The sequence below is a fragment of the Rhopalosiphum padi genome, chromosome 4 (genome assembly GCF_020882245.1).
Source record: "Rhopalosiphum padi isolate XX-2018 chromosome 4, ASM2088224v1, whole genome shotgun sequence".
In the NCBI taxonomy this organism is placed as follows: Eukaryota; Metazoa; Arthropoda; class Insecta; order Hemiptera; family Aphididae; genus Rhopalosiphum; species Rhopalosiphum padi.
This window is the reverse complement of record NC_083600.1, coordinates 19,545,518-19,572,246: the sequence shown is the minus strand read 5'-3', so window position 1 is coordinate 19,572,246 and position 26,729 is coordinate 19,545,518. Positions and strand designations below refer to the sequence as shown.

Below are 26,729 nucleotides of genomic sequence, written 5' to 3'. Positions count from 1 at the left end.
ATAATATTATGATAATGATTTATTATTAAAATAAAATCAGTAAAAAAACCACAGTAACGCTGTTGTTTGAAATCTATTAACAAGCTATCCACTTATTACGTTTTTAACGATTAGCATTCAACAATTTCATTTGTATAATATCATTACAACGTCCCTGAAATATTAAAATTGTTTTCAACACGTACCTGTCTGTAATATACCTAATATAAGCTGTATTGCATCTAAAAACCAGGAAAAAAAAACAGAATTTCACAAAGTAATTTAATATTTATTTGTGACACTCCAGATATGTATTTGTTTTTTGTTTTTGCATAGAACTTGATTTCTCTTGAGATTTGATTTTTAAAATAGAATAAGCATGAAAATCCTTAAAATATTGACACAATCAAGTTTTTAATATTGTTTGGTAAATAATTACAATTATGAAACTGAAAAATAAAAATAATTTATTTGTTCATACATTTTCGAATAGGAATATACTCATCATGATTATTTAATAAATAAAATATTGGTTAAAAACACTATAATAGTTTTAAAAGATATGACAAACATTTATAACCACTCTCTCACATATTCATAACCATAAATATTTATAAATTAATAATAATAATTCTATAGTCAGGTTATAAGGGTATGATTTTTTTTTCGGAAAATACGAGTACTTGTTGTCAATAATTATAAAAGTGGTAAAAATGTTTCATTATATAGTAGTCTTCTATAGTATTTTAATTTTATCGTTAAAAATGAAAATTGTTATTTTCAATTGAATTTAAAAACAATTTCAAATATTGAACTACAACCCATTTTGATGGTTTATACAAAGTATTCTACAATTTATAGTTAATAAATGCACCTTTATTTTAAAGGTAGATTAGATAATATTTTAAAATTTAAATTATTGTTTATAACAATTTATTCTATGACTAAATTTCGTCAGAGAAACTTCACTAAATATAATATTGGTTTATTTAAACACATTTGTATTTGATTTATTAGAAAAAAAATATTGGTATTGATAATTTCTTCTCTCATTAAAATACCTAGTTTTAAATCTAATTAATCTTACATCATTATATAGGATTCACACTCCACATTAATTATAAAATGCATTTTAAATCTTCTTTTTTGCTCTAAATTTATTTCTATTTGTTTACCAGTGTTGGGGAAATAAATTTCAAATTATACATTTCTTGTGCAATTTCACTAAAAGGATTGCGTGATGATGTTGACTGTCAGGATAAAAATTAGGTCAAATAGTATGAAAAAGTCAACAGAAAATAGTTATATTATTACTATATATATATTGTCTAATGTCCGTTGAAATAAAAAATACTTTTAACTAATATATAAAATTATACGAGCATATTATTTTAATATAATTTCTGATCAACTGAACTAGTATATATATATTATATTATATTTAAAATTAAATACTTACGAGATCAACCAAAGAAATTGTAGTTTATAGAAATTTACTCTTATTCATATAAAAATTATTATTATTTTCTTCACTTATGAATAATTAATATGTAGATAAATTGTACACTTTAAAATGAAGACAATGCTTATATAGATACATATATTTTTCGAATGATTACGTAAAATGGCAACAAGTTTGATTATTCAACTACTTTACCTATTTTTATGTTGAATTTCACATATTGAAGTATAAGTAAAGCCAGTAAGGGATTCTGGATTTTTAATATTATAATGTAATATCGAAAAAGCGCGTTTTCCTGTACTAGTTCAAATTAAGCTATATTTTTTCACACATCGAGGATTGCACACTCATAATAATAGGTATGTATTCTTTTGTAAATATGTATTTCACATAGACACTTTAATATTATGCTTTATTAGGTATGAATAAAATACAAGCTATAGGGCAATATACATTTATAAATTATTTCGGAAAAAAGTTATTTATCGGTAGATACCATACAACTTTGATTAGTTGCACGAAAGCTAAAAAGGTCGATCGTAAAATACGAATTGTGGTGTACCTGAAATGCAAAACTCACTATTTGTAACAGATATTATGCAGTTGGTTCTATGCATTATCTTTACGTAGATTCTCATATTGAATTTTTAACGTATGTAGTTTTCTATGAATGGACATTTTACGACCGCAGATCATACAACATAAAGTATAAAGCATCCCAAACTAAACAGAATAAATACGAATTTGAATTCTGCATGTTATACTGTGTACCTTAGGACTAACAGTATACAGCATAATAGTCTGATATTAAAGTAATATTACCTATGGCATATTACCTATTACCATGTTATAAAAATCTTATTTTGATCCGCGCAAATTAATATTATTTATTACGTTTATGATTAATAATTGGCCGAAAATAAGTAAATATAAAAAACTTAATTAACGTCTACGAAAAAAAATTTGAAAACTCTGAAAATATCACGATTCAATGCTACTAATTTTACACAAATAACAACTTATTATACTCCGTATACTTATAGTATTTATAAAAAATAATTAAATAAATAATGTTTAATTATTTTGCTTAAGGTAAATATTATAGAAAACGATCAAGATTATTACTGACATTTACTGATATAAATAATATTAAGAACATGGCTAATGTTAACAATAATTTGATAGTATAGCACTAGTTATTTGTTTAAAATATATAATAATATTATGAATTGATAATAAAGTTTATACACAAAACATAAAATAATTACAAAAACTTAATATTGATTGTGGCCATGTCAGATCATATCATGTTTATCGGTTAATTAAAAGTTTCAGTTGTATTTTATTAAATTAATTAAACTGAAAAGCAAATGATTGACTAAATTAACAATTAAAATGGGTGCGTTATAAGTTATTAGTTATAATTGTAAGGAAAACACTTCACAAAATATTATAGTTTGGTGTTACTTACAAAGTTTATTAAAAACAAGCTCGTTACTATTTACTGCTGAGACCAAAGTTATAAAATATAGAAAAATGTAAAAAGAATGTAACATTTTTTTATCGAAATATATATATTTGAAAATTGAAACCGAGCTAAGATCGATCAACCAAAACTTATTGATCAGGTATAATTATTTTGTTTTGAAAGGCAATTTATTTCAATAAAACATTTAGTCCAGTAAAAACTATGCCCAGTAAACATATTTATCCGGGGGAAAAAACCTTTCTTCGTGGGGCTTTTGGCCAAATTAAATTACAACTAAGTGTTATTTTTTAATACAACAGAGCGGTAATAGCTTTGGGTCGGTAATATTTACGTGCTCCAAATAAATTCTTAATATCAGTACCAGTATGTATCGATTGAAAATTCAACTCGAGTGAGAAATTCCTCCCAAGTGATTAGCTGAGCCTTATTATGATTTGATGTGTTTGTTCAAATAAATATTTTCTTTAGTGTGTAACTTGTACGAATGGCTGATACTCGTATTGTGTTGATATATTCTAGTAGTATAACTGTATGATTTTGAGCAGTAAAGCGTGATGGTCATTCGATTAAATCCGATATGACTTAACAGACATATTGCTGATACAGCGGGTGGCATCACACATAATAGGTACAATGCGGACTACAATACTTCTATTATTATGTCACCAACAATACAATACGCACACTTTTTATTCACTGAATTTTCAGTGTTTATAGTATTATTTGTTATAGCCATATCGCTTCAAAATAATTATGATTTTCTTATTTTATAACCAAATATATAAGTAATTGGGCGTTTTCAATTTTTAATTCAAATTTTCTGAATTAGTATTATGATTTCAATAATACATAATTAATTATCAAAAAACGATGGTTCAAGTATTATTACTATTACAATGTTTAAGATTTAATACATATTTACAAAAAAAAAAATGTTGGCACAGTATAAAACAATTTAAAAAACAAAATTAAATTTTAAGTGTTATAATAATATAAGTATTTAGTGTTTTTATGACCGGTGGGTGACCTTCTGGAAATCTGAGTTTAATTGAATATTGGATAATGTAGAAAATAATTGTGTCTTGTTTAGACTGTTACATTAAAATTATACGATTTCAACGATTAAGAAAGATCACCATATATTGGTACAAATTTAAAATGCCAAGTTTCTTATTTCTAAGTGAATACATGTTGAGGACACGATCTTCAATTATAATCATTAATCGATATTATTTACTCAATAAAATTATACCTAGATATAATGTTAATATTGTCATTTCGAAAAATAAAAAAAATATGTATGTTCCAACATCAATTAATAATTACATTTTCTGTGAAATACTCATATACACACATACATAGTATAATATAGTATTCAAAGATATGTATTACGAAATAATAGTTTCACATTTTGTTTAAAAATAATTCAAAACACAACATAAAAAAAAATGATATTATTAGGACTTTCGTCAAATATTACTTTCATATATAATATAACAATGCCCCTAATATTGGTAACCAAATATTAATAATAATATTAATATTAATATTGGTATTTTACAACGGAAGGACCAACTCGATTGTTATAATATATCTTTCAAATTGCAAATATACACCAAAACACGGAAAATCTTCATTAACGCAGCCTTACTACTCTCACTGCAATAAAAACTCAACGAAGAAAACACAGAAACAATTTATACATTTTTCCTTCGTATAAACTTAAGCTAACATTTGTAAACTCTGTAATTTGTTTTAAGTTATGGTTGTAACTTGTACCTATTTAATTTTAAAGTAGGCTTACAACCATAGTTGTTAAAGCCTTGACAAATAATAATAAAAAAATTATATATTGTTCATACATTTTTAAACGTGAAAACTGAAATACAAATTGTAAATAGGTAATGCAAAACGGCAAAAACGGTCAACATAAGATGAGCATATATCATGTCTATTAAATAATAAAATAAATAATCTGTGAAATTTTAAAGTTTCTGGGATTGTTAAAAAGTTGCAAAATAATGCATAAGTTTACCTTCCCGAGGGGAATCGAGTAGTAGCTATTGCACATATGCATGGTCGTGGTTTTTCGGAGTTTTACGTAAAACTACTTGGGAATTCCAAATATGACCTCTGTAAAGTACCATATGTGTCCAATCTCCAATCTATATAGTGCGGTACTATGTGTAATTTAAAATTATTATACACCCACAAAGTTAAAAAAAAAAAATACCCGTCTAGCACATATATTTATTATTTACGGTAAAACCGATAAAAAATATATATAATTTAAAAACTCTATAAAAATGTTTATTCCAATGGTTATCATACTAATATTTATTTTTATTGTTAACATATTTTGTTAATATTTTAAAATTTATTGAACATAATATTTGCCGCTCTTATGCGGCGCAATATTGAAACCGTTTCCAATATATTCGAGATATGACCCGTTACGTAAAATGAAATCAGTATTATGAAATCTATACACCTGCGGCGTACCATATTATTATAATATCTACTGATATAGACCTATTCGTGGTATAAAAACACATCGAAAAATAAAATAGTATTTAAGTTAAATATGGTCGTTTTGATCGGAACACGTTGTGATATTTATTTTTATCGTTATCGTACGGATATTAAAGTATTTTACACGTTTCGTTGTAAATTTTAAATAATTTTTAGGCAACTCTTGTATAGTGTAGTATGTTGAAATTATTATGATTAATTATGCTCTTTGTATATTATGGTCAAATAATGTGGTGTTTTCACTGAGGTAAATTAAGAGAAAAACCTAAATTTACTGTTAAATTTAACAACCTAACTAGCTCAGCTTTATATAACGTATACGTTAAACGGGAGATTATTTTAAATTGTTGTTTATTCGAAATAATGTAGGCTCTATATATAGTTAAATAGTTGTATACATATTTTAACAACTAAAACAATTTACTTAATTGGTTTTAAGAAAACGATGGTGTTTTAATTGTATTCATTTTATATAATTAGCACACAGCAAAAGTTTATATTTAATATAGTAAAGTAATACCCAATGTATGTATTATGATATTTATATACATAATAATAATATAATATGTATGCAGCGGGCACGTACTGACGGACTAATGAAGCGTTACAAACCATTTCATAGCAAACATCGAATAATCTGATTAACAATTTTTCAACTATGGTGTAAAAAATTTCACAAAAAAAAAAAAAATACTCACTTCATGTACCACCCCATACAGAATTATTGTTTATAATATAAAATGGCAACCACCGTGCCCCGACCGACAAATATAAAAACACAAAGTTGGGCGTCACTGATAACTTTTCATATATTTTTACTGTCATAATAAGTAGGTATTACGTCAAGGTATTACGTTCGCCCTGAATTCTAGACAAAAGGTTTGAACTAATTTTTTTACGTGCTAAAGCGTTTTTTATTTACGTTCCGTTTATTATTTGTTTTAAAGTTGGGTTAACAAATTCCGCCGACTTCCGTGCAAAAACACACTGCCGTGGCGTACAATACGTGTGTGCGGTGTCGCGTGCTAGTTCACTGTTCGTTCTCATCAAATGTTGTTTTAAAATATCGCGTTCTAATTTAATTTTAGTTGTGAGATCAGTGCGTCTCAATTATAAATTAACCACTTTCCTTAATGTGGACGTTTACGTATAATATTGTAGTGTTAAATAGATTGATTTAAATATGACGTAACGTACGAAAACACAACGGTCGTGCATATATCACCGCCATCCCGAATCGCGCTTTCACCGCTCCTTTAGGCGACCTGGACGATCTGTTCCATTGCGGAGTGTCAAAAAACAATAAATTACTAATTAAGAGTTATCCAAAGTCTCGTAATCGGGACCATAATTATTAAGAAATCAAATTCATCATATTAATTCTGGTAAGACTCCATTAGTCGAATAATGGAATAAGAGTGTTGTTTCAATATTTTCTGCATATATTTGTGGTCTGTCAAAAGTTAAGCGATTAAATAGTCGCATCAGGTATTGCCTTGTCGCATATACCAATCAGGGCAAATCGAACGAAACATATTTACACAAAATAATAATAATAATATAATATTTAGATATCTAACTATTAAAATCGCCAAATTGACTTGTCTATAAAATATAATATAAATAAATAATTTTTTAAAAATTTAAAAGTTTTATAAATAAAATATAGTTTAGCATAATAAAGATAATAAAAACATGTATGTTGTACAAGTACAATGTACGTGAAATCGAATACATTTTTATTTTCATTTTTACAAACAGATAGTCTTACAAGTGAGAAAACGGTTTTTTAATTTGATAAATTACTTTAATTTCATAACTCTGGAGTGATTATTAAAACTATTTATTTGTTATTATTATTATAATTGTTTTATTCATCTCGGGGCTTCACGAGCTTACTAAAAGTTAATAATATATAAAAGTGTTACACAAAAAGAAAAATAGCCGCTTATTATTATCGTTCTTATATTAAATATTGCAAATAATCTATTTACCTAAGCTACTTTGACAAATGTTTTACAACTGTATTCATGTGCCTAATTTTCCTATTAATTATTAATCTACAGATTTGTGAACTGCTACATAAGAAATTGGTTATTATATTATAGAAAGTAGAGAAATGTACAACAAATAATAATAAGTTTAATTTTTTTTTTTATATCTTTTGCTATAAAATATGATTACATTATATAATCGTATATAATAATTTGAATGCTCTATAGTTTGTATTATATTTCCTTTACTTTATTGATTTAAAATATTTAACTACACAATAGGAATTATACGCGTAAGAAATATCGATGTCACCGAACGAAAATATAAACAATAACGATATACAATAACAATAACTTTCTTGTGTACACTCGGGGTAAAATATACATATTTTATTAAATCATGATAATATATTATAAACTCACTAACAATTAACGGATAGTGACATTATAAGTGCCTATATTTCCAGGGTTCGACTTTAATTTTATAAAGAACAAAATTTTCTATTACGCACGTTATAATAATAATGTGTCAAAAACAATAAACGAAACGACGACAATAATACTTCATATTATTTTATATTATTCTAAAAGTAGTAATTGTTAATACAACCGATTACTTGACTATTTAACCAAAATTTAACAAGCATTTCACAAATATGCTTACATAGTCTAATAGGAAAGCACAGTAAATTTGAACGTACATTACAAATAATGATTACTAATCGTTGATTAGTTAGTTAGACTAATCTATTGGAACTTATACATTTGAAAATACGTTGATTTAAAAATTATTATGTATTGTGCAATGTAGGTAACTACGTATGATAAACGCATGTTAGCCGTTAGGGTATGTAAAACGAATACAATATTTAAAAAAATATATAATAAACAGAGGATACATTTTGGTTTTTATTAGAGAATACTGAAAGTAGCAGATAATAAAATCGTTCGTGTTTAAGAACTGTGAAAGCATTCGAGTCTTGAGACATTGCTTTAGAGAATAAAAATATAATTTAGTTTTATAATATAAGAAACCAAAAATAACATAATTATTTATAATTTTTTTTTTTTTAAATTGGTAACGGTAATTAGAAACTCGTATATAAATAAAATAAAAATATGGAATTCTAATTTAGATAATATTAGAAATACTAACTAACAAACCTAAAGTCCCTCTACAATCGTTAATGACCACGTAACAAAATTAAAATTGTATTTAAATCTACGCATGGAACGCTCGAAAAAAATTATCGTACTTAATACTGTATCGTTTACCGTTTTAAGCCACTTCAAGTCCCAAACATATATAATATATAACACCGTCTGATTCATTATAATATGACGTAGACGATTTGAAATTGTTTTATAACACAAAACGAATGGGGTCGTACACCGAAAAATCTCAAACGCATAACGCTCAAGTATAAGCTTTCAACCACTCGTACTTTAGTCACTGTACTACAGTTAAAATACATTTCTAGCGCGTACTCGAAATAATTATTATCCTAACAGTATATACTGTGCGCAGTATACGTGTATATGTAATATAATATAATAAAATATGCTAATTTTAGTTAGCAATCCAACCGGGGTCTCATTAATTTCTTCTTTATAAAAACACTACGCAAAGCACATTTATTTTTTTACGTGATTTACATATAATTTCATAACACAGCGAAATCCCGAAGCCCGAAAGTTAGAATACGAATAGGTTAGGTGAAACGCGAGTGGGTACGTGTGAAACTCGTAGAAATATAATATAATTATAATATTAGAACGCTCGTAAAGCCGAAATTAGATTGTTGTCCGCGATAATGCTGTGTTATTAGTTCATTAAACACAATAATGTAGTATATTCTCGAATCACGTTGCCGTAGTAGATATTATTATTTACGTACGATTCTAAAAACATAGAATGTTTTGCATGATACTTTATCCTTATCGCCACGAAAATAATATAACCGCCGGCCGAAATCGCCCTTCGAAATAAACATTATAATCTACGCAATTTATTTTCGCGTGTTTTTTTACACGACATTATTATGCGTCGTGCCACGAGTGCTGCTCTCAATATACCGTCGCCGTTATACCGACCTAAAGATCACTTTCATCAGAGCAGTTGTGGGAAATCGTTTGAAAAAGTCTTCCTCTTCAGGCTTCGCGTATAAATATAGTCTATGCCAGATAAATAAATTATAATTAACCTGAGGAATCGGTAGAGAAAAAACATAATGTCATATCATATATACACGACCTTTACGCGTTGCATTGTTTTGTCATTTCACTTTCGTCAATACGTCATATATATATATTATGAATAACCGACTAGACTTCTGACGAAAATCGTAAAACCACCAACGGGTTGCCTCCGATAAGAAAGTCGCCTACTCACACACGTCTTATACAGCAAACAAAAAATAAATGTCTACTGATATAGTAAATATACTTAACTTATACTCGAGTATATAAATATATTAAAGATAGAACTATAATAATATATTATTAAAATATTATTAATGCACGATGGTAACTCTGTTTCGTGTTTTATTTCATAACTACATAACATATATCGTTTCCATCTTAAACTCATTACGGAGAGATCGATAAATAAAATATCCAAACGATTTGTTTAAAGATTTCATGTTGACCTTTAAACGTATACTCTCAAAGTATATGACTTGCCGGAGCTTTTAGGAAATTGGCTTTTGTTTTCGTCCGTGTATCTACGTGTTTTATACTCTGCTCGTCCGTCGCGTACGCCGTTCGGACACGAACGATTGCCCGTACTAATAAAAACGTATATGAAGTACACGCCAGAAGAGTAGGTAAGTGTGTACTTAATGTATGTTTATCGTTTCATTGAAATTCCGTTAACTACTGTATAGATACTCGTCTACCGAAAGTCCTATAAATTATTTTTCAAAATACCTATTCCTTTGTTTTAATCACCGACACAGTGTGACTGTCCATTAATCACGTGCTTCTTTCTATCGAGTCCATTCATGCGGTCACTCTGCAGTCATTACAATATTTATTTCTTATACATACGCAGTTAGTCCGCGTTAGACGTCACGATCTCGTCGTCAATATCAATCGCGGTATCGTACACGTCATTTGCGTGTTTATATTAACCCGACTTTTTCCTGATTATATTTTCATTAACAATACGATAATAATAATATGCCCACTTCACGTCGTTCTTTTACCAATTACGACCCCCTTGTTGACCATAAAAATGTTGCTGTGCTTATTATTATTATAACTTGACGTCGAAAAGCGCATTTCGCCACGATTACGTCATACGAAAAAAATTTCGGCAAAAATTAAATGTCAAAAAGTTAAAACGATTCCGGTAGAGGATACACGCACAAACGTTGTAGGACGTAGGTACCTATATAAAATATGTACCGTAAATCATATATATATATGTTTTTTATGTCAGTATGCCAACTGCATCGTATTCTTAACCGTTCTCGTTTTCTGAGCCGCATAATACCTACCTATACAATTTATTGTTACGGTCGACGACTTGTTCAAAAAACACAATCGCGGCACAGCTTTATTATATTGGTATAATAGTATACCGTTATTAATGATAATAATCCAGTTTCTCGGACTCCGAACACGGAATATTATTATTATCATTAAATTTGAATTGTGGCGCCTCGAGACTTATTAAAATGATAATATATAAAAAAAAAAAAAAAATTGAAAAAGAAAATATATTCATCGATCGCTATACCGTTATTGTTTAAAGACGGAGCGGGGCGTATCTACTAAAACTTTTGGAAATTATATGGTCGATAACGGTTTGTCACGATGTTATCACAGTATACCTACTATGCTCGTCGGGTTTTAAAATAATTAAAATCAGACGATTAATAGTGTCTACGTAAGTATACCGAACACTATAGCAGTAAAAATCCGTTTTTTCGATACGCCGTGACCTAGAGCAAGTTTTTTATTATATATACACTGCACTTAAGTTGGTACTTTTGTAGCTCTACCTACATATTATTATACATGAATTGATGGTTTTTAATATCGAATTTCTTTAATTTTTTAACTTTTTGTAGATACACGCAATGGCGTACCTAATTAGAAATTAATTCTTGAAATAAGGGGACATTGAGTAATAAATTATATATTTTCACGAGTTGTATCAATATCCTTTAAACAATATTATATTGATAAATTCTGTGTCTAGGTCCTTCTTGGAAGTATTATATTTTCAAATGAACACAATTCAATATATATAACGGTTACGTATATTTTATGCACGGGAAAAATTAATATAGGAAAACATAATATTATATTATACATTTATACATACACACATTTATTATAAAAAAATGCATTTATATTTTCGAATTCTAATAATTTTAAAATCCATATAAATCTCTATACACTTTATATACCGTAGTTTATTTTTTATACACATGATATTACATGGTTAATAATATTATTATTATTATTTATTATACAAAATCATGAAATACCGTACTACTGTGGGTTATTATTTGAGTTTACCGGTTTTTTTTTGTGGTTTTATGTTATCGAATGTTTTGAAATTAAAATTATTATAATGAACAATGTAACAATATGCCTGTGTGTAGCATTACGGAATTAAAAGTAATAGAATTTCATACATTTTAAAGGTTGATAATAATCCAGGACTACCATGTAAGGGAATACTGAAAAGTCTAGTATAATACAATTCACGTAGTTATTAAATACAATTTGTCTTAAAGCTGAACTAACGAATGTATTCATACATGCTCATGTAATAAGGACAAACCGTTTACCAACCGATTGAATTGTGGCCGTACATAAATACAACATACGTCTAAGTAGATTTATAAATTGGATTGTATTTATTTATTATAATATTATATTATATATTATAAAAATATATTATTTGTGCGTACGAATTTAATTTTTTTTATTTAAAATTATAATAGTATATCATTCAGAATCCAATTATCATTTTGGTCGGGAAAAGATGTTTTCAATTCGTAATTTTTCCATAGTACCTATCTTTCGTTTTATTGAACGCTCGATTAATCGCTAAAATACAATATGAAAATATGACATAATTTTTACTAAAATATACAATATATATATATTATACAATATTATCGCACATACCAACTTTGGATTAAAACAATATTATCGAGCCTTGTATACATATTATTATTATTATTATTATTATTATTACATATTATGCTTCATACTCCATAGTCTGCTAATACAATTTAACCACAAAATAATTGGATTTAAACATAAAGTTATAACGACAGCAACCAAATCTCAAACAAATAAATTACATTTCGAAGGTATAACCAATATATCATCAAAGATAACCGTTGTAATCATAAATAATTTTTAATTTATAAAATCTCGTATTATCATGTTTGTTTGATATTAAATTCTATACCAGAAACTAAAGCGAAAATTCGATTCAAAATTTAATATATTTATTAAAATGGTATGACATAGCTTTTGTATTAAAGATTCAAGCCCAGGCCAGACACATCCACTCGCTTTTTCATCAATTCACGTGTACGGCGTATTATTTACACACGCACACAATATAGTAACGGCATTATTAATATAATATTATAGTATTACACAATCTCCGATACACACATCAATATTGACAGGACCAGAATTCGTATTAAAAGTTTACACACTTCATATACTACAGTCCATTCTGTTAATTCTTATTGTGGTATATTACCATTATTATTTCAATTGACTCGTGAGTTACGGGGCGTTTTTGATTTATCGCCCGAACCGACGTACAATAAATTCCGACCATGTCGAAAATAATCGTATTATTATTTTCCGAAATCGGCGGTGAATTTTGACGGGAATAAGTTATGATTTTGTGTCTGTCATAGAGGTGCGTTACACTCCCCGGTTCGATTTTATCAGGTTGTCGTTTATTTGACTGTTGCCCACTACTACGTACCCACATATACACCTATAATCCAGGTTACCTGTTGTTAAAATACGATTTACATAATAATATAGACACGTCTGTGTCTGCGGTATAATAACAATATGATTATATTAAAATGGACGATTTTAAATTTGATTTTTTTTTGTATACAGGTACTACCAGCGTGCGCGTTGGGATGTGACGCAGGGTGGACGAGAGCATCGTGCGCGTGATTAGCTGTAGCTGGGTGTGCTATGCTAGCCGCCCGCCACGTTCTGCTCCTGTTGGTGGCCGGTTCGTTTCTCGCCTCATCGGTCCTCGCGCTACCACAAGACAAAGGTACAGCAAATAAGATAATAGTATTTTACTGATACGATTTATTTAGAGTGAACCGTTTAAATTATACTCTACACATCCCAATCAATTTTTACCAGTATAGTATACCCGCATTTTTTTTTTTTACCAAAGTATATTGTAACACTACGTTTTCAAATAAAAAAATATTATGATTTCTAACAACAGTTTTCTCAATCCTAAATTTAAAAAATACATAAGACATGTAGTATTTTGACTGTCCTTTATTTACAGATTTAATTTAGAAAATAAATTGGCGCAATTAAATTATGAAATTAAAACGAGTTTTTATACCTATTATGGTTATAATAAATTATTCACAAAAAAATTAACTGTATTTAACATTTTAAATTTAAAATTAAAAAAAAAATTAAGTATGAAAGTTGTTTTGCTTAAAAGTATAATGTATTATATTGAATTTTTTTTTGTATACTTATAAAAAAATATAATTTTAGATATAATTGCATTTCTCAAATTTCTAGGCTTAATATTTTTTGAACTATAACTAAGTATTAAAAATCATTCAGGGTGAAATGGTTATGGACATACCTACCGTTTAAGTAACAACTTCAAAATATTTAAACCTCACACTTAAAAAAAATAACATGAATGTGTATTTACGATTTTTTTTTATTATATCAAAATATGTATGAATATATTTTTGTTTTAAATAATTGTAAAATCAATACATATTAATAATAGTATGAAAACTTAAAGTATTATTATTAATACATTACTTTAAAAAAAAATGAGACTAATCGAATAATAATTGAATTAAATAATGTTCATTTTAAATATCAAATAAAAATATCACAACTAAACTTATTTATTATTATGAACACACAAATAAGTATGTAAATTAAACTACTGACCGTATAAAACGCCATTTTAAATGAAAAAAAAAATACATTGATATTTAAAATTCGAAACTAATATTTATACTTTTATAACAACGGACATTAAAAAAAAAAACAACGAGGTCAACCTATATATTTACTCTCTTTTTTTTTGCTGTGGTTATTTTCTATTTATAATTAACCTTATACTGCGAGTAATTGGCATTTAATATTTGCCACTTCCGTTCTACCATTTCTAGATTTCGAATATTAAATAAAGAAAGGAAATACAATATGTATTATGGAGGGAATTTATTATTTTATTTACTAATAATATTTATTTATTTATTCTATTAGCTTTCAGTATTAATTTTTACAGCTCGGTAATTAGGTAGAATACATACTTACAGACGACAATATTTATTAAAAAATATCATATAATAAGCTTAGTATAACAAATAATTGGATTATCTAGTTATTATATTATTATTATTATTATTAGTTATAATATTTTTCGTCTGAATCGTAGTATAATATGTTATTAATAAATAATATATAAGTTTAACATATTTCTGTTTTTGTTTATTAATAATGAAAAATGTGGTCAATACTCCGCTACGCACGCCTGTATCAATATTGCATATACAAGGCGCCGGCATTGAATCTATTTCATTTATGTTAACATTTTTATAATCAGAGTGGGGCAAAATATTATCTAGATAATTATTCGAACGATTTTTTTTAAATTAATCGAATAAAAATGTATTCAAATAACTCGTGAACTTAAAATACAATGCTAACTATTGTTTTTTTTATTACATAAATGTTTTAATTACCAAAATACCAACTATGATAAAATTGCTGAAAATGATTTAAATAAATATGTTTGAAAATTAGTCGAATAATTTTTTATTCTAATAATCATAATTATTGAAAGTTATTCGAATAATATTGTTTTTAAATTATTATTTAAATAATTGTAAAATAATCGTTAGAATAATTTTTTATTCGAATTAAATATTATCTAAATAATCATCTAAACAAAATTTTATTCAAAGGATGATGCCAAACTCTGATTATAATTTAAAATCATTACCTCGTGATAATATTAATGACAATAAAACAAACAACGCGTGACGGTCTGTTAGGTTAGGTACCATAGTGGATTGCAATATCAATATTATATTATACGAATTCGAACCGATATTATTCTATCATTGCGTAGATTAGACGTGGGTGTAAGATATTAATATTATATTGTGCACAACGCGAGTTTAGACGAGAAACGTTATAATAATATGATTATTTATTTTATTATCACGTCTTAGATAATTATATTTACTCGTGTCGATGACTGATTAAATCAAAAGCAGGACCGCTATTGAAACGGGTTGTTTACCTTACGAACATATATTGCACTGTGACCGTATCGATAAACGTACAAACGACATGTTTACCGCCATTCGCCGTATTTGACGACACCATATACACACGGCGTAAATTACTACGTTTATCCAAAGTACTCGTCGTGTATAATTATTGTCAATAGGTATTGTGTTGTAATATTATTGTTGCGAGCCGACTGCGTCAAAGGCTCTCGATAAGTCGAATTTAATATATTTTTGAACGCGTTGCTTTTAGTTTTCACTCAAACTCGATCGTATTTCGCACGCAGATAAATGCAATACGATGGCCTTTTATTATTAATAAACCGACGATTCGTTATTATCGCACACTCTCGCGAGTTTACCACGAAGATATCTGCGCCTCAGATATAATATTATAAATGATGGTCGTCATTATTGATCGTCGTTAATAATTAGGCAGGTAGATTAAACGCTATCGCATAGAGACGGTGCGTGTATATTATTATGTTATTATTACAACTATTGTTTCAATTGTAACGCGGCAATATAATGCAACCCGCGCGTAGTAACCATATAGTAAGTACTAATATAAACCCGCCGCGCGTCTTCCGAGGACGGAAACGGCCGTTTTAATTTATCGAAAAACCGAAACCTGACGGATAATATTAACGATGCCAATATCAGTTATTGTTGTTCCGGACACGCTTTCTGCGATAACTATTATTAAACCTATAGAAACCCTCCCGCCCGCGACGTACAATATTTAAACTCCATACATGTATAGTATATATATATATATATATATACAATACATGTATGTGTTTGATGTGTGAAACTCAGCCGAAAGCACTACCACCCCTTTGCCCCTCCCCCCCATCGCCTCCTACTCACAAATACGCGTACAATTTATTATTACACACGCATTGTGTGTGTATGATATATCGTAATATACGTTTCGGCATGCTACGACCCGTGGGATTACTTGACACAGACAAACGTCAACGACGGTGATGATAACATTGATCGTGTGATCTTAAATTAAAATAATTGTGGTATTTCGATGACGTGTTCATCTCGTATTATATGGTTCGCGGAGGTTACCGTGGTAAATAAACAAAATACCATAATATATCATATTACTAAGTATCAAAAAAAAAGGACAAAAATAATAGTTTACACATTAATAAATAGCAATTTATATGATTATGTGTGTGTGTGTGTGTGAGTAAGTGACTCACAAGTCAACCAAATCTATCGCTGTCGTAGTTCTGATATTTGGTACCTTCGTAAAAAACATACGACATAGATTTCCAAGAAAGATTTTGTTGGCTCACAAATAACGAGTATTTTCTTGTTAGTTGTTTGTACGTGGTTGCCGTTGGTTTCAGAAAATAAAACAGGTTATTATAATCGTATGTAATTGGAGACCTGTTTTTTTTATATTTGGTAAAAACCACACCCAAATGACAGTGTTAGAAATATGTGTATTTTCTATTTAATATAGTTTAATAAGGGGCAAATCCGCGAACTTTTAATTCGTCGCGGACAACGCCGTATTGGGATCTACCGTTATTATAATAATATAATATAATCCGTTAGATAGATAGATATCTTATAAACACTAAGCATCATACATCATATCCGAATATATGGGCATGCGACCGATTAGAAAACAAAATCTGGCAGAAGAGAACCCACACGTTCACACCTATAAATCATCGAACGAATCTATAGTTGTTTACGATAACCCCTCACGGCGAATTCTGTTTCCCGAACAGATACAAAAGCAATAATAGCGGACTCAGAGTACGCGAAGTCTCTTTTGATTTATAGTGTACACCCCTTAGTCGGGGAAAAAACCACCGTCAACCGGCGGACCACCACGACCAATCGGATTTCCTGATAAATAAACGAAGAAAAAAAAACAAAAATAGTATTTTGCAATTTCTCGAATACTTATATTATATGTTTTGAATTTTAATGATCAAGCAAAATTTCGATTTTAGCGAACCATTATTATACGATACACGCTGTTGAAATAAAAAAAAACCGTATGTGTCGTCATTTCGACGCGACAGCGTTCAGGGGAATAAAATAAAATTTTAAAATTCAATATATTATTTAAGCGCCGTCCCAAAATTAAAATCGTATGTTGATAATAATAATAATATACTCAGTGGATAATATATCATTTATAATAATTATAATAATATGCACTGTGACTAAAACGGAATGCGTTATTGATTCTCCCCGCGCGTAAAAAATGGGGTCACCTGTGTGCAATTATGCACACGTCACGACTTTATGGTGGCGTGCGTAGAAGACATCAAACTTAAATATACCCTTCGGAACGTGAATCATGCGGATCGGCCGATAAACTATGCTTATACGATATAATAGGTAATGAAGAACTCGTTACAAAAGAAAAAAGTATTTACTGGTGGGTGTATTATTGTATTCGTAAACAACGATAAAATATCATTCTTAAAACTAAAGTGTGTACATTGTGATATCAATAGAACAAATTGATTTCACCCGATTGCACAATGCATATTATTAATTATTATTAATATTATCATTATTATTATTATTATAGAATTTCGATTTGAAATGAATAACATTTTCTTTTTGAGACATAAATATAATAATTAATTTAAAATAATATAGCTGCTAAAATTCATTATTTTACTCGATGCAAAACATGTCACGACGTCACGCTCATGATTTTATGTATAATATTTCATTCGCTATATAGGCCTTTGTTTTTTCGTTGACATATCGTCAAATATTTCATTTTAATGTACTGTGGTACGAGAAAGTCCCAAAACATCAAAAGTAGAATTATTACAAATTAATTTTTCCTGAACTACTAAATGATTATATTGTTCATCGGGAACTAAGCTATTTAGAATAGATATAATATTTGTCTTCGTTGGTGAGCCATCGCCGCATTAAGTGAATCGTTGAAGCCACTTTACTCGAATCGTTATTATTGTAATAGAAAATAGGACTAAGATGAAATACGATAACGTGTATTCCAAGTCGTTACACAGAAGTTAGCTATTGATAGAATATAAGAAAAAAATGTATTGGTTAAATGGTTAGAAAAAATAATACATCAAGTGTTTGAATTTAGTGATGGTATCGAAAAAAAGAGAAATGTGGACAAGTGAATTTTGATGAGGATGAAGATATTTTTTGAAAATATAATAGACCCGAAAAATTCCTATCATTAGCGTTTGGAGGATCTCAGAGAAGAGTAAACCAAACCATATCTCAATATGGGACGAACAAGGGTGTAGAACTGTGATTTCAGAGAAGTTACTAGATGCAAGTCCCATGAAATTACATATATAGTTACGTTTAAATTCTAAACTAATCATTCGGTAAGCAACAAGCTAAATAGATGTTTACTTATGCTACGATAACAATATTAATTTTTATTTTCTGTGGTCAAAAATATTAATTTCCAATCAAAAATTTGAGATTGTAATTATTATACTTCGATAATGTAAGTATCCGATTTTTTCAGTATACATTTCTTAACAGTGCGAAGTAGAATATTACAGATAAATGTAAATAATTAAAAGTGCGGTTTATGACGTTTCGAAACAAATTCTGCTCATACGCTTATTTCAAATAAAAAAATCAATAATATATTACTATTCATAACTTTATGTTTTTAAATAAAACAATTTTAATTAATATCGTACAATACGGAGAACAGTAAAACGAGACTATAGAAATTGTCACAACATCTTGTTCAACTTTTTACTCTTTGATAATAATAAAAAAAAAAAATGAATATTTATCTGTTACAATTATTACTATGCGTCCGTTGAATACAAATTCTGAAAACGTAATGATTTTCTGTGGATAGTCGACCAAAACAATTATTTGTTTTGTACTAAAAGAGTACCTACACCGCATGAAGTAAAAACAATTGTGTAGTTGCTATAATGAAAAAAAAACATTCTTAAAGAAGTGTATTATATTATAGAAACTCGTTGTTTTAATAAAAAATTAAAGCACCGCTTATTATCACACTCGTTGAAATATTAAAATTGTAATGCGAAACGCATTCGTTGCAAGTAGTTGTTTCAGAGTACAGAGAATTTTATTGTCGGCGAACGATAATAATAGCAGTGGTGCTCGAATGAACTGGAACGCCGTTCCGGTTCATAATATTAGTTTTTGCGTCAGTTCCGGTCGATTGAACATGAATTTAAAGGTTGTCGCAAATAAATGTTAAACGATTATAGAAAAAAAAAATATTAGGTTTATTACGTTTCCTACAGTATCAAAATCAAGAATATTAAAATTATTAATAATTCTTTTTAAAGAAAATACAATTTTTCGAAATGCAAATATTTACACGAAACTAAACCCGTGAGCCGTTACCGCAGTCACTATCGATAACTTCTTCTGAAAAGTATATCTATCGACTATCTCTGTCTATATATTTCTAATAATCTTGAATGCAGAAGCTGACAATATCAAATTAAATAAAAAACCGTGTATTGTATTGTAGAAATATCCGTAAAATATGATATATTAATTTTATGAGCGTTCCGGTTCGTAAAATTTTCCATTTCGAGCACTGAATAACAGAAATATTGTGGTTGCGACATTAATATTATTGTACTTTCCGGCTACTTAATGATATTAAATAGTACGTGCCCAATATCATAAAACACAGAAGTCCATGTCTGACGTAGACAAGTCCTTCCGATATGAAAGGGTCACTGCGTCGCAGTGCGAATTATTTGAGCGTTAAGTTCCAGAAAATATAACGATTGTAGTCCGAGGGAGCAGAAAGAATTCTCTGTAAAAAAAAAAACTTAACAGCTATATTATGTTGTTCCGATAGTAGTGGACGCACCCACATCACACAATACGTTGTTATAATATTATACGTATATAGCTTATGGCCTATTGAGACGATAAAAAAAACCCTATTTTTGACCATTGAATTCTCTGAGAAACTTTATCGTTATTATTTTCGGCCGTCCGGAACCTTTTACTATGTATCCGACACTCATAAATGTCGACCTTGTCCCGATTTGCTTCCGGTGACAAACGGAAACAAAGAAAAATGTAAAAATAAAATATGAGCTATGAAGCACTCAATTTTTTTTTTTAACTCGATACCTACATTAGCTGTCATGAATTATTTGACATTTCTTTAGGTGCTGTAATGTTTATACTCCATTATTAAGTCTACGTCTACATTGTATCGATTGATTAAATAACCTTGTAAAACATTTTCAATATTTTCATTAGCAGCGAACATGAGGACAAAAAAATAATTTTCAATTCGGGATTTAAAAAATATTTTTTACTATTTATTCAACATTAATAATGTTTCTTAAAAATGAAAGTTATATCATCAATACATTATTCAGAGTTTAAATTATAACACCAAAAAAATCCCTTTGTTAATAAATAATTCACAGTAGGTATAATGTACAATGTTTTTTTTTATCATCACAATATTTTTTTTTTTTTTAATTATTTTTTTTATTAAATTTTATCAGCATTATTATATTATACATTTTGAACATTGCGTAGGTATTATATTACTAAATTAGAAATACATGCCAATATAATGTGGCACAAAATATATTGAATTATATGTACCAACGGAATTATATTTTAGCAAAGAAATCAATTATATGAATAAATGACAACGTGAAATTAAAATAATTTCTCACACATATTATTAAAATTAAACTAAATATTTTATTACATAATTATAAAATAATAGATCTAATTCGATGGATTTAGTATGAGTGTAGTATAGTTTTCGGCGTAGTTTTGTTTGTGGATTGAGAGGAGGAGCACGAATCGATTTTAAACTTTGTCGTGGTCGTGTTTTTATATACCTGGAGGCCGTCATCGTCGTCGAAACGTATGTTATTTTCACATAATTTTATTTTTCTCTCGACGCCCGACGAATCAATCGCTTCGGGACGTTTTTCCGGTAGACCCGAACACTGAAATAGAAGACGTACGCAAAATTATAATATTGCGGAAACCGCATTTCTTGAATCAGAATCGTCGAGTTCATACGGCGCTTTATATAATATACAAGAAGAATGAGGGTTTTAGCACACTTGGTAAATCACCCTGTATTCTGTGGTATGTACATTTTACATTTTACACAACACACATAATATATATTATATCTTGTAATATCTGCTTATAGAGATGGTGCCATTCCTAAAATTGTCGCCACACCACTACCACGACTATTTCTCTCTCTATATATACATATATATACATACGTACATACATACATACGTACATACATACATACATACATACATACATACATACATACATACATACATACAGACTGTATATAATATACGCCACAGTATATATGCAATATGCATGTATATACAGCATACTCACATACATGAGTATTGGTATTTATTACGAGACCAGTCAAATGACTTGGCCATAAAAGTTGCCACTACGTTGTGGTATAAAAACAACTCGCATGCGCTGGTTATATGTCGCCAGACCGACCATTGATCTTCACCTCCCCCCGCAACCAATCATTAATGTAGAATAAAAAATTGGAATGCGTGCCAAATAATTCCAGAGTTTACTGATAAAAAGCACGCGAACTTAATAAATTCGTTTTTTTCCTTTTCGATTCTATCGATATATTATCTGTATATACACCAAACCTAACCTAACTGAAATTCCGACTACATGACTAACATTATATTATTATCTGTACAGCTATTGATGATAATATTACATGCACTACACACCTGTCGTATTAATTATACGCCACTACTACAATATTATAATGATTATTATCGGCCCCTTACTACAGCGGTATTAACATTATCTTACCGACGAAACGTTTCGGATTTAACTGGGTTCGTAGTATCTTACTATTTTATTAATTTATATTTGCAGTTAACTTTAAGGTACGCAAAACTATATCGCATAGATATAAATATTTGATAATAACAAAGCAGGCGTACACTCTAACGAAAAAATGACCAAATGCATATTTAATACTGTTTTTATTTTAGGTCTCCTGCCGTTAATGTCAAACTACTGCTATTCAAATTGTCATGATTTTATTTTACTGACCGCTGATTTGGATAGGAAATTAAAAACTATTCAAGTCATAAGTGTGACTTGGACGAGTATGGACGAGTGTGATTTTAGGTTTTCAACAAATGTGTATGTTTGGTTTTTAAATTGAATATTATATTCCTACTGGGGGCGTGTTTAGATCAAAAGATAAATGTTTGAATTATTATAGTGGCTTAATTATTTCAATACGTACTCAAACAACATAATGGTGAAATATTTTTTGGACTAAAAGCTACTTTAAACATCGTCATTAAAAATTTCAAAATATACAATTTTATTAAACCACGAGATATAATATACTATACTCAAATATGCTAGTAAAAAGAGAAAAAATCTAATTTAAAAATAATGTTGAAATAGATGTTTCTTGTTTATGGAAAAAAAGTGCGCGTAAAAAAATCAACGTTAAAATTAATTTCTAAAATAACATAAACAAATGCTTTAACTTTCTTCGCTGTTAATTCGTACGCTGTTTTTGTATTTTTAGTTAAACATAATTATACATTATATATTAATTGAACGATATTCAATAAAAACTTCTTCTTTTTTTTTAATAAGATTACAATAATAATATACTTACATTTCGGTATGCGAACTATAAGAGTCCGTTGGTAAGACGTTATAATAATTTGTATAATATTATCGCACTGCTACTCAATTATTTATATTATTGATTATTTATTATTATTGATTAGTGATCGATTTTATTATAACCGATTTTATTGTATTGATTTTTTTCCCCGTCGAGTGTGTAATAGTAAAATTTACAAATAAAACAATAAACATGACTAGTGATCACATTATATTACATCAAAAATGTAATACACCTAACAAGTTACATACATTAACTGAATAACTTGATAATAAAACACAATGATCTTTCCATAAAAATGTAACTTTTTTAATAATTATTTTATGGTACGTAAAACTTCAAATTGTATATAAATCTAAATATGTTAAATATTTTTTTTTTGTTAACCATACATCAGGGATGATTAAACATTCGACCACAAATGATTTTCAAGTAGACTTATTTCTTAAAACGTATGTAGGTACATAATAATTATATTATGTGAAACCACAATGTTATCAATTACAAAACTACGTATATGTATAAAAGGACCTATAAAAAACATATAGAACAATGTTTTCGATTATTTTCAGTGGGCTACTTTTCTCTAAACTCTTATCTTTAAATGCAAGTACATGCGTATCAACTTTATCTTAACATCATAAACATATTAATGAGTTCATAATATTCAAATAATTTAAAACATACTTGAGTATTAAATAAATAAAAAAAGTAACCTCCAACCATAAACATAAAACATAATTATATTTTATTCCTTACAAATAAAAATCATATTGTACTATAAAAATAATTGTATTTGTAAAGCTGATATAGAAAAATAAAATAATTATGATAAAACATCCAGTATAATATTTATGAATCTAGAATATGTATACAATAGTATAGTACTGAATGATATTATGAATGTGCATAAAATACTATACGCAAACTATTAACGAAAGAATTTTAAAAGATTTTAAATGACGAATTATTTGTACAACGGTGGTCATGGTGAATGAAAGTTACAAAAATAACTGTTGAACTTTACGAAGCAAGCTCAGTGTTATAATAATTAATAATTATTATACTTTGTAACAGGCCGAAACCACAAGCCATTTCCAACTAAATATTATTAACGTTTTATTTTTTTTTTAAATAAGCATATTATTTTGAATAATATGAATATAGCATACTAGTTTTATGCAAATTTATTAAAAATAATACCAAAACAACGTAAAATTAATTAATACATAAAATATGCGAATTGTGGCATCTAATTAAAAAGTATTTTATGTGCTATAATGCAAACTATACGGAATCTGAACATTTTTCTTTAACAAAATATGATTTAATTTGTTTATATTTCAACTAAACTTATTTTTTATGTAGGGTATATTAATTATGTTTTCGATTTTATAAAAATTGTTACATGTATAACTGAAAGTGAAACTTTGAATGTTTTTTTTTTCGTGGTATACTATACAGCACCATTACAAAATAATATTTCTTTAAAACTATGTTTGGTCATTTAACTTTATTTTGAATCCATATTTTTTTATTTTTAATAAACTCGAATACTTGTCCAATTATAAAAACGGTCGAATAAAATGTTAAAATAACTGTCTATTACATGAATATAGTTTTGTGGTAAATCAGAAAACAATAATCTAATAGGCGTTATATTTCAATTGATTATTGTATTATTATGTATATTAATACTCTTTAAAGGCAAAATAAATAAAACTGTCAGAGAAAAATATTGTTTGGAAAATTGTAAAGTATTTTAATATTTTTAAAAACTTCACTTTATAGATTACGTCAATAGAAAAAAATTTTCAAATAAAATAACATGGTTGGATATTTCAAATATAAAATCATATTACCCTTTGAAAAACAACATTTAATAACCCATATCGACTTTGTAAAAAAAAAATGGGTAACCCTTAAAATGTATTTTTATTCAAAATTAGATAAGAGATTCTGAGAAATTCTTAATTTTGTTTTTAGTATTATTTGAATTAACGTTCTAACCAAAAATAGGTTTTTTATGACATTTTTAGAAGAGATACACAAATATATAACCACGGATACAGCTCTGAAAACATACTCAACTATAAAACTAATATAGCTAAAATACTAAAAATACAATAAAACTGAAACTTTAACAACGGTTTTTTGAAATAACGTCCTTTTTTAAATTTGTAGTTATATTCTCAAGCATAACCTTGACCTATTTAAATTGAAGTTAAATCGATTATATAATTGAATTGAATACGATGTTTTGGGTACAAACTATTGAACTAATACAAAATAAATCAAGATTGAAGAATAAAACAGAAAAAGTACCAAATTCAAATGTTTTAAATGGTTAAACTTTTTATAGATGACATCAGCAATAGAATGATCAACCATCTTCTATATTAATACAATGTTATACAATAAAATTTTAACAACAAAAACTATACAACTCAATATCAAAATTACTAAGCTATATTTATAAGTACTAAGTACTTAAATTCCCAAGAGTACTCTTCGTCAGATGTTAATACTCGTACCTATTTTCAAAATAAATAACAATAAGATGAAATAAAAAAAGTTTGCGCGTTTAAAATTTTAAAACTTATGTTCATCGCAATGAACTTTCAACGGCAAGAATCAATTTTCGAAGTGGCACGTGTTATAAAACAAAAATAATAAATTGCCAAACTTAAATAATATTACTTTCATTCAGTACCCACTACCCACATGATGATGTACCTACTAACTCGTATTATTAGGCAATTTAAGATATTATTATTTCTTACAGTCGTTAGTTATTATATTTATGTTTGAATGAAATAATAAAATACGATGGACAATTAACATCAATATGCATAATACACATCATCGTTATGTTTTTCTAAGATTATAAAGTGATATAATAGTGATATTTTACGGGATTAAATTAAATTAATTTTGTAAATGAATATCAGATAACTAAAGCCGAGTTTTTAAAGTATTTTACGTTATTATGAAACAAAAAATACGAAATAACATTTTAAAATTATAATATTCATATAATTATAATGTAATAAATATA

General features: G+C 27.8%; 1 protein-coding gene across 3 annotated transcripts in view; it reads left to right on the top strand.

The window, feature by feature from the left end:
* The window catches only part of LOC132929464 (uncharacterized), a 70,653-nt gene that overhangs the window by 7,961 nt on the left and 35,963 nt on the right, over positions 1-26,729 (top strand). For all 3 annotated transcript variants that reach the window (XM_060994830.1, XM_060994828.1, XM_060994829.1), the window contains one exon: positions 13,574-13,739. In XM_060994830.1, coding sequence (XP_060850813.1) covers positions 13,655-13,739 — 85 coding nt within the window. In that variant the 5' untranslated portion in view covers positions 13,574-13,654. The remainder of the gene's footprint in view (positions 1-13,573; positions 13,740-26,729) is intronic.